The sequence below is a fragment of the Quercus suber genome, unplaced genomic scaffold, assembly GCF_002906115.3.
Source record: "Quercus suber isolate HL8 unplaced genomic scaffold, Cork oak 2.0 scaffold_646, whole genome shotgun sequence".
NCBI classification, from domain to species: Eukaryota; Viridiplantae; Streptophyta; class Magnoliopsida; order Fagales; family Fagaceae; genus Quercus; species Quercus suber.
The window spans coordinates 15,123-26,287 of NW_027070087.1; the positions used below are offsets into that span (position 1 = coordinate 15,123).

Below are 11,165 nucleotides of genomic sequence, written 5' to 3' on the forward strand. Positions count from 1 at the left end.
AGAAAAAAAAAAAAAAAAAAAGCAAAAACACGTTTTCATCAAAACGCATTATATATATTTATAAATATAAAAAATAGTGGTAAACCCGAAACGGTACACCGGTATTGACCGGTATCCGAAATATACCGTACCACTGGGTAAACCGGTACAGCCTCCGGTACGGTATTGATTCCCTTGCTTACAAGGTTTTCCCGTAGAAATTGATTACAAAATTTATGCAGGTATAGTAGGTTGATGTTTACAATATATGTCAATTTCAGATGAGAATCAATTAATTTAATTAGTTCTTAGCTTAACTTCACCAAAGATCTACTTTATTCATTGTGATATATGTGATCTAGATTTTATCATGTCATTAATATTTTAAACATATATGTACTAAAATAGTGTTAGTAAATGATTATTTAAATTATTGTTGATGTAGAAAAATCTTAATTTATTATTTTCACAATGATGAAATAGGGTTCTAAGGAAATTTAAAAATAATAATAATTAAGAACTCCATGATCCAATTACCCTAAGAACTCTAGTGATTTTGACAACATCCTGTATTAACTTCCTCTAACATTCTTAAGGTAACTCCACCATGACTTTTTTGAAAACCTATTCTTCCATTTTAGATAAGTGCATTAAATATTCCCATATCATCAACAGTTTAAATAGTTATCAAAATGGTGATAGTCAACATTTTTTAAAATGTTATTGATGTGGCAAAATTTAATCCATTGATTTCAAAATGGATGGATATGATGATCTAATAACTGTACGGTAGAGTTACCTTTAAACTTTAGTGAATCATAAATCCAACTAATTGTGGGCCTAGTTATTGTTATATTGCTATTTATCAGGAGATAATTGATTTGATTTTTCTCCCCACGCGAGATTAGAAGAAGATGAAAAGCATTAACCTTTGAGAGATGCTACGTCTATAATATTTTTATAACAAATCATAGGTGGTTATTGGTTCAAATTTGAATATAACACTTAGATTACTTATTTGTCCTAATAATACAACTAGTAACAACCTGCCATTTAAAATTTGTTGTAAAAATATTGTGAAAATATTATAAATATAACAAACAGTACACGTACAAACAGACTTAATCAGATTTCTCTTAACCTTTGGCTCTCTCGTTTTGGATATGACAAACCGTACGCGTACGGACATGCTTAATCAAATTTAATAGGACAATCAATTTTTCAATAATGAGAAAAAAAATGTCCCAACCCAGTCACATAGGTCAGCAAATTGTAAATTACATGTGCAGTTAGGCTGGTGTCCTAGAATTATTTTATGAAAAATATCTGTAAATAACTTCTCGAATATAGAATGACATTGAAGTTCAACCCATAAATTTATCATAAAGTTAAGTAGGAAATTAAAATGCCAGATTGGACCAAAATTGGAGGGCAATCTGGTACATTCAGTAGAATTTGTCATTACCTAGTACTTCCTATCTTCGCCAGGTTCCACCTCTCCGCTCCAATTATTGAGTCTTTTATGTACTAGTGAGTTAGTTCAATTCCACACTACTCTAAAAATCTCTGCTCAATATTTCATTATTTCCCTTATAAAAAAAAAAAAAAAACCACCTCCCTCTCTCTCTCTCTCTCTCTCTCTCTCTCTTTCTCACCAACCAAACACCCTCTCTCCATGGCTAGTGAGCAAGAAATCTCACATGCTTCACACATGCACCACATGACCGATGATGACAACAGCAATAGTGAAGAAGAAGAAGAAGAATTAGTATCAGAAGAAGAAGAAGTGGATGATGAAGATGACGATGAAATTGAAAAAGAAAGCTCTCGTGGTGCCTGCGAAAACATTTACTTCATGTTCGGGTCTCGCCGGAGGGGAAGGTGGTCATGGGGACAAGTCTTGGACCCAAGAGCCAAATGGGTCCAAGAATGGAACAGGGTGTTCCTCCTCGTGTGCGCCACTGGTCTCTTCGTGGACCCTCTCTTCTTCTACGCTCTCTCTATAAGCGACACGTGCATGTGCCTCTTCATAGATGGGTGGTTCGCCATCACAGTCACTGTGTTACGCTGCATGACTGACGCTTTGCACGTGTGGAACATGTGGTTGCATCTCAAGATGGCCAAGCGGTCATTCGCTGTGGAAGGAACTACTGGGCTTAGGGACACCGATGCTCGCTCTGTGGCTCTCCACTACTTGAAAGGCAAGAAGGGATTTTTGTTCGATCTCTTTGTGATTCTTCCTCTACCACAGGTGAGAATTTCGTTGGGTACACCCTTTGTTCAATAATAAAAATATATAATTGTTATCGTTGTCGTTGTTGTCATTATTACTGTCGTCGTTATTGTCTAAATAAGTAAATAAATTTCATTACAAGTAGGATTTTTAGTTGCCACCACATTTACCATTTTGGTTTAGGTTTTTGTTTTTTTGTTTTTGTAAGGTAGTGACTGTTTTTGTGTTTGTGTTTGAGGGGATGACAAGTGTGTCACATGAGTCATTTTATCCATGCAGAATAACCCTCTTACAGTGCAGTCAGACATGTGATGTGTCTGTGTCTTTTCCTCAATCATTTTTAGCAAGAATAAAATGAAATGGGAAATTATATAAATATATGCGAGGATTAAATGTTCTGTATAGAAAAATACAATGATAAAATTACAGCTCTTATTATAAAAATTTATAAAATAACATTAATTACAATAAATATTATTGTTGCCACCTCAAAATATAATAAATAATATAATTATTTGGTGTGTTTTTGAAAGTTGATACTTCATATTTATATAATAAAATTTGTAATATTTAAAAAAATACTTGGTTCAAAATGGTTTTGAGCGCGAATCTTTGTAATAGGAAATTATTTTTAATTTCACTAGTACATCTTCTCATTTTATATAAAATTGTTAGCAGAAAATGAAACACAATTTATAAAATTAAACATAAATGATTTATCTCTAGTTATTTATTATTATTTAATGTATTTTGTGATCTTGTGTGCATTGAAGAAAACAATGGACAAACTTTTAGAGAATTTGTACTGAATATCAGGAAATTACTGGAAGATCTATATTTACAGATAAAATTTAATCTTGAGTAAATAAGTCCTGTAAATTTCAAGGTTTTTGTGTGTGTGTGTGTGTGTGTGTGTGTGTGTGGAGAAGATTGTAAACTTCAAGTTAATTAAAATTATTCTCTTAAATACTAATTTGAATCATAAATATCACCTTTAAAAATACTAAGAAGTATAGATTGAAGACTTTTAGTCTAATTAATAACATGCTTAGTCCTTCATTATTTTGCTCTTCTGCATATGTATGTGTTTACTTCTAGTAAATGTATATGTAGAGTTTGTTGATGCAGAAGTAGAAGAAATAGGGAGAGATTTGATGATAAATTCCTTCAATGGTTTTGAGACACTGCCTTTCAACCCCATAATTCAAACATATTAATATGCTTTATACTTCTAACAAAATAATGAACAATATTGCAGTTTGTATTATGGGTGGCGATTCCCTCTCTGCTGGAAAAAGGAGACGTTACCACCGTGATGACAGTGTTCTTAATCATCTTTCTGTTCCAATATCTACCAAAGATCTACCACTCAGTCTGTCTCTTGCGTCGAATGCAAAACCTCTCTGGCTATATTTTTGGAACTGTTTGGTGGGGAATAGCCCTCAACTTGATTGCATATTTTGTAGCCTCGCATGTAAGTTGATCTTTTTCAGGTGCAGTATCTTACTTTTAGTTAAAGTTATAATCTTTTTAATTTGGCGCTTAGATGTTACGGAATATCTACCATGTCTTTGATTAGATTTAGATTAGCCGTTTGCTTAAAGATTAAGGGGAATATCCTTATCCATTTAAATCACCCCATTCCCACTAATTTTTAACAAAATATATCACATTTATTAGTTTTGTACTTTTATTATTATATAAAAAAATTGTACTTTTACTATACTTTATCAAATAAAAACATGAATATTGGACAAAAACTAATCAGAACACAAAAGGTAAGACTTGAATCTACTTTAATAAACTTAACATAATAATTTTTACATTTTTTTTTCCATTGTGATAGAGGTTATGGTTGATATACAATAAAAATAATGTTAGTAAATGGATCCATATGAAAATGATGGTTCACAATCTAACTTTCTATCTCAACAAACTAAAAAAAAAAAGAAAAAAAAGAAAAGAAGAAGGTGTCCTTAACATTGCTTTATTTTTATTTTATTTTTAACTTACATTACATTGATATCTTTACCTTAAAATAAATAAATATAAATATATAATTGTGAAATTTGTTATTTATAAGGCTTCAATTTTTCTTTATAGCTAGAAACAAGAAGACGCCAATTCAACCGACAAAAAGGTAAAAAAAAAGATAAACAAGACACTAAGAAAAGTGACACAAAATAAATGATTCTCAAGGGGTAAAAGTACAATTGGGATATGATGGACAATCGTGAAGCATGTGAAGGGAAACTGTTTACCCTTTGCTATGACTTGCCTAGAAAACAAATTGCGTTAATTAAACAAAATAGTCAAATAATATTGTATGCCTTCTATCCTAAGCAACCGGGCCAGATTGTCTTGTATTGATTCGAAAAGGTTGACGGAAAGGCTAATAAATATTTATTTATAGAGGGGCTCAAACTGTTTAAAAGCTCATCCGTTATGTATCTTTTATATTGTTTTATGTCTATATAGTATGAATTTCACATCTTCCTTCTGTACTATTCACCTATATTTAAAAAAAATAAAAATCATCCGTTATGTATTTTTTGTAATGTTTTATGTTTATAGTATGAACCTCACATCTCCCTTCTCTCTATTGTCCACTTATCTTTAAAAGAAAAAGAAAAAGAAAATCACTAGAAAAGTTTAGCATATGAAATTCAATTGTCATTTTGCAGTTATTCTCTGTTGAACTCTTGAAAATAGGAACTAGAGTCCAATGGCCTTAGCAAAAAAATTCAATGTCTTACTAAGAATCTGCATGTGTGTGTAACTGTATATGTTGAGAAATTTAGGATTTAGTCTTATCATTGTGGTCCATTACTATTAATTTAGGTAACAGTTCAACATAGGAATTATGATGTAGCACCTTTTTCTCTTTTTGATAATCTTGAACCATGTAGTACTGTACAACTATTATGCGATAAATTCATGGGTTCAAATCATAAAGTTTATCTCAAAATTAAAAAAAAAAATTGGTTTTTTTTTTTTAAGAAAATATTATAATTTTGGAATATCCACTTTTTATATCAAACTCATTCCCAGAGAATTAATTTAGTTATTTTTCAATATTAGAAGTTGATCTCTCTAGCTCAAGTTCTTCAACCATATTTGTCAGGCTGCAGGAGCATGTTGGTACTTGTTAGGAATCCAAAGAGCTGCAAAGTGTCTGAAAAAGCAATGCAGAGCAACAAACAGTTGTGGTTTGAGAATACTATCTTGTAGAGAACCTATATATTATGGAACAACACGAATGGTGAGCGATAGAGCAACGGTGGCTTGGGCAGAGAACAAACAAGCAAGGTCTACATGCTTAGAAAACTCCCAGAATTATGATTATGGAGCTTATCAATGGACAGTTCAACTCGTTACAAACGATAGCCGCTTGGAGAAGATACTTTTTCCTATCTTTTGGGGCCTAATGACTCTTAGGTACTATTCTTTTGACCCCTTCTTTTACTACTATATTTTGCTATATTATTTTAATAGCAAGTACTAGGTGATGGTGTCCTTTCTTTTCTTTTTTAAATTTCTTTTCATTCACGATTTGCTAGTGAAGATGAAGCTTGTTATCAATTTCATTTCTTTATAAATATAATAATTTCACGTTTTATGTACTTCATGACAAAAAATGGGGCATAATCGATCATTTCAAGCATTACTTGAAATAGTGGCATCATCATGACTTTATACCCTAAAGGTTTGGCTTATTCACATTGCTTTTTAGCCTCTCAAATCATCTGTGTTTTTGGCTTATGTGCGTGGCTTTTCATATGGGGGCACAAATTTATGATAGACATTAACTTGTTTCTAGAATGCTTACTTTTTCAAAGCATTTCTTTCTTTTTTATTTTTATTTTTTATTTTTTTTTTTATTTTTTAAATTATTTATTTGTTGAAATTTTTTATTATGGTGAACTAAATCAACCTTTGAAATCATTAAAATAAATTTTTCGTTATGAGCAGCACCTTTGGCAACTTGGAGAGCACTACAGAGTGGTCAGAAGTTGTCTTCAATATCATCGTTCTAACTAGTGGACTCCTTTTGGTGACTATGTTGATTGGAAATATCAAGGTAATGTGAAAGTTTATAAACTTTCACAGTAAGTTTTATATCGTTTTTATAATGATGTTGCATCAGATGATAAAATTCTATTGTACGTGATTTTTTGAAGATGAATTATTTTTGTATATCCTCTATATTTGTAAAATATCATAATAATCACATCAATAACTGTCTCATTTACAAAATATTAAATATTAATTTTTTTTAATATTGTTAATAAAAATTAGCTTATAGATTGAGTAATAAATAACATTAATTAATACAAAATTTGATGTTCGAGTTAGGAGTAAAGCAAACTTGTAATCCAATAGGAAGATTTCCAAAATATTAAAAGTTATTAATTGGATTAATAAAAAGCCATACCAAATATAACTTAATTCAAAAAATATATATATAAAATAATTTATATAGAATTGTGAGCTTAGAACATCATTTAAAGAACGTTTTTTTTTTTTTTTTTTTTGTTTTAAAGATTTTACAACAATTGAAGATCCTTTGAATATATGGGTTATCAAGAAACCTCTTCTAAATTGAAATTATGTCATCATTTGTGAAGAGGAAATATTGTTTAAATCCTATCGTATTCATTGAAAAGAAGGGCATCTTATCATAACATTATAAGACATTTTTTTTTTTCCATAATAAATAGGAGGTGGGGGATTCAAAGTTCAAACTTAAGTTTGTTTTTATGAAAAAATCGAATAGTACCATTGATTCACCAGACTTTTTACAACTTCCTAATTGAATTAGCTAATATATAAACATGGTGTAGGTAAAATCGATGACTTGTTGACTTTAAATTTATGTGTCAATGGGGAATAAAGATGATTATTTATGAGTAAAAATGGGAAATGTTAGTTCACTATTTACCCGTTGAGTTGAAGCACACTGCAGCGATCAGTACCTAGTTATTTGGTTATGATGATTATGATAATAATTGGCAACCATCGGCACAATCTTATATGTATGGCTATGTATGCAGGTGTTTCTGCACGCAACTACGTCAAAGAAGCAAGCAATGCAATTGAAAATGAGGAATGTAGAGTGGTGGATGAAGAAGAGGCGCTTGCCTCAGGGATTCAGGCAACGAGTGCGTAACTATGAGCGGCAGCGATGGGCGGCAATGCGTGGTGTTGATGAATGTGAGATGATTCGGAACCTCCCTGAGGGCCTTAGGAGGGACATCAAGTACCATTTGTGCTTGGACTTGGTTAGACAGGTAACTTCGTATCAATATCTCCAACAACAAAATATTTCAATTGAGTTTTCAGTCTACTTTTGTGTTGCTAATATTTCTTGAGAAAAATTCCAAAAATCATAATAATAATCGCATTCTATATTAAACCAACACCTAGCCTAATATTAGCTTACACAAAAGTTAAACCAAAATTGAACTAAAACATTTTTGGAACACACAAAATCTAGCACATACATTAAATTTTGAAGTTCTTTAAGTAGTTCACTACACAAAAGCTAGCAATTATATTATATTAAGATGGGGAAAAACAATTTTCTCTCACTATGTTTGACGTAGTTCATAATATCCTCATTTATCTTTGAAATTAACCAATTTTCTCTTTTATATTTGAGAAATGTGCAAATACCTCTAATTGGTTATTTTTTCAGTTAAATCCAATGACATCACAATGATTACAATATAAAAAAACAACAATGCAATCTTTAACTTTTTTTCTTCCTTATAGTGTTCAATTAATAATTTCTTCAAAAAATTTTGTTAGATTTAATTAATAAAGTAACAAATTGGAGGTATTTGCTTATTTCCCAAATAAAAAAAAAAAATTAGCTGATTTTAAAGATAAAATGAGGGATTGTGAACTATCCTAAACATAAAAAAGGTAAAAGTGCTTGTTCCCTATTAAAATTTTAAAGTTCTTAAAGGAGTGTGATATTTTTAGAAGAATAAGTGTAAAATAGTACTAAAACTAGTCTCACGGTGAAAATATAAAATAATTTTAAAAATATCTTTATAGATAAATGAGCCACTTTTCTTTTTCTTCAATTATTAGGAACAAATGTGTCACATTATCACTGTGTTTGATTGCAAAGGAATTAAAAATATCTTTATAGATAAATGAGCCACTTTTTCTTTTTCTTCAATTATTAGGAACAAATGTGTCACATTATCACTGTGTTTGATTGCAAAGGAAGAGGAAAGAAAATAAAGGATTTAGAGAAAAAAGAAATGATAAAGAAAGGAAAAGGAAAATGTTTCCTTTGTAAAAGAAGATAAATATGTGTTTTTTTAATTATTTTATTATTTTTACTTTTATACCCTTATTAAGTGGACAAGTGAGTAAAAGGCTCATAGGCAAAATTGTAATTTTAAAAGCAATAAAAAGTCAAAAAATGTGGCTAATCTTCCCATTACACCTTTCTCTCCATTTCTGCCCAATTTGGGCGGATTAGAAAAGGTGAGCCCGGTGGATATTATTTGATTTGTTTTCTCTTTTCTCCAACCAACCGAACAACGGAAAAACAATCCCTTCCCTCCTCTTCCTTCCCTTCCAAACACAACATAAAATTCCTCATGATAATTAAGATGAGTTACGTTTTTAATAAGTCACTCTTCTTTTGGATATAAAATCAAGAAGTATCTCTGAAAAATATTTTGGGACATGGCAAGGATAAATATAAAATCATATAAATTTATTCTATTTGTTTATATTATCAATTAATCTTTTATCATGTCATTGAGAATTGAGAAGCACTCATCCATTTCAAATCTTAAATGAGTTCAATAAATTCACATATAATTTAAGCATATTATATAAATTATAATAATAATTTTATTAAAAATGTTTTTAAAGAATTTATAAAGTCAAAATTGTTTATGAGCCATAAAATATGTATGTGCAACCCACTGACACAACCTGATCCATGTGGGTTGGGCTGCTAATTTTTCAACACAACAAGGCTAGATTGGACTGAAAAAACCCTTCTCGATCTCAAGGTCAGGTTGCCTCAAGCCCAGGTTTGCATTACATTTCTTGCCGTTCTAGTGTACCAGTGGGGCGTGGCACAATAAGGCCCAACTAAAATAAGCCATTAGCAAAACTAACAGAATCTTGGTCCTTACGGATTAAAAATAAAAAATAAAAGGAAGAAGAAGAAGAGTAAAGAAAATATAAAAGGTAATGGTTTAAACGTGCTAAAGAGCATAGGTGATAAATTCCTTAATTGTGTTTCAGGTGCCATTGTTCCAGCACATGGATGATCTGGTCCTAGAGAACATTTGTGACCGCGTGAAGTCCCTCATATTCACCAAGGGAGAAACAGTAAGTTCCAAATTCATTTTAAAGTTTTGCATATCAATATTTATATACTAAAATGTACAAAAATTAATTAAAACAAGAATTGGAAGCTTAAAGTTCAGTTCACTTGGAACATTGTTGTAGATAAGATAAGATAGCTAACTCTTTTAAGTTTCTTGTAGATAACAAGAGAGGGTGACCCAGTTCAAAGAATGCTATTTGTAGTAAGGGGTCACTTACAAAGCAGTCAAGTGCTTCGAGATGGGCTTAAAAGTTGCTGTATGTTAGGCCCTGGAAACTTCAGTGGGGATGAGCTTCTTTCATGGTGCCTAAGAAGACCCTTTATTGAAAGACTACCACCATCTTCATCAACATTAGTCACTCTTGAAACTACTGAAGCATTTGGCCTCGAAGCCGATGATGTGAAATATGTTACGCAACATTTTCGGTACACATTTGTGAATGAGAAGGTTAAGAGGGGTGCTAGATATTATTCACCTGGATGGAGAACTTGGGCAGCAGTGGCAATTCAATTGGCTTGGAGGAGGTATAAGCACCGGTTAACCCTAACCTCTTTGTCATTCATAAGGCCTCGAAGGCCAGTGTCTCGGTGTTCTTCAATGGGAGAAGATAGACTCCGGCTCTATACGGCTTTGTTAACTTCACCAAAACCAAATCATGATGATTTTGATTTTTGATGTCAATATTCAAAAGCTGTATGGTTTGTGGATTCACTTTGCTTGGCAAAGTATAGCTTTGGGTTGGGCTAAAAGTTTAAGCTATGTACTTCCTTTACTTGGGGAAGGTGTTGTGTATTAGGTGTTGGAAATTACCCAAATACACTTTCTGAATCACAGCATATTAAGATGTTATTGTAAAGAAGTCACATACTTCCATGGTTTGATGATGAGCACCCCATGTAAAATCTTGAGAAAGATCCCCTGTTTTATCAATTGACCATGGCTGCAAGAAGATAGACTGGCTTGTGTGTGTGGGAGGAGAACTGCTATCTACCCTAATATGCCATCTTGGACTTTCTCTTTAAAGAATTGTATCTGGCATGGTTCATACCGTCCATTGATATGGCTCTAATTCAAATTCCCCAATGTATACCTTTTATTTATTTTTAGTTCCCTGTTTGGTTTAGTAGTTGGTTGTCAGTAATTAAAAGAGTAATCCATGTATATTCTGTATGGCAGAGTATTGAGAAATTAAATAAATCCTTGTACAAAGGGTTTTATTTATTATAATATTATTATAAAGTGGAATCCATTATTTTGCTGAATAGAATTATGAACGAAAAAAAAAAAAAAAATTACTTTCACGCACTAGTCACTATAGCACCACGAAAAAAGTCGAGCACCACAAAATTTTCACAATTTTTTACTATAATTGTCATGCGGCAGAGTGTAATTGTTGAAGAAAAAATTGTGAGTTTAAGTGTTAATATTGGTTAACTACTCACAGTTTGCCATGTCAGAGTTTTGACAAAAAAATTGTGAAATAATTTGTGGTCTAGAACTACTTATAGCACCTTTAATTTGTATAACAATTTTTTCTTTCCTAACCAATATTTTTAGTCTCAAACCCAAGTTTTTTTTTTTTTTTT

The 11,165-nt window shown here is 31.4% G+C and overlaps 1 protein-coding gene across 1 annotated transcript; it reads left to right on the forward strand.

Moving 5' to 3' along the window:
* Positions 1 to 1,562: 1,562 nt before the first annotated feature.
* On the forward strand, positions 1,563 to 10,685 carry LOC112036181 (cyclic nucleotide-gated ion channel 4). Its single transcript, XM_065765658.1, has 7 exons — positions 1,563 to 2,230; positions 3,471 to 3,686; positions 5,337 to 5,650; positions 6,185 to 6,293; positions 7,267 to 7,503; positions 9,494 to 9,580; positions 9,739 to 10,685. Exons 1-7 carry the CDS (start codon positions 1,655 to 1,657, stop codon positions 10,252 to 10,254), a joined length of 2,055 nt encoding a protein of 684 aa, XP_065621730.1. The 5' UTR covers positions 1,563 to 1,654; the 3' UTR covers positions 10,255 to 10,685.
* Positions 10,686 to 11,165: the final 480 nt, after the last annotated feature.

Coding starts and splice junctions, on each gene's coding strand:
- LOC112036181 (XM_065765658.1), top strand. CDS start 1,655: ATGGCTAGTGAGCAAGAAATCTCACATGCTTCACACATGCACCACATG. Junction 6,294..7,266: donor TGTTGATTGGAAATATCAAG/GTAATGTGAAAG, acceptor CTATGTATGCAG/GTGTTTCTGCACGCAACTAC. Junction 9,581..9,738: donor TATTCACCAAGGGAGAAACA/GTAAGTTCCAAA, acceptor AGTTTCTTGTAG/ATAACAAGAGAGGGTGACCC.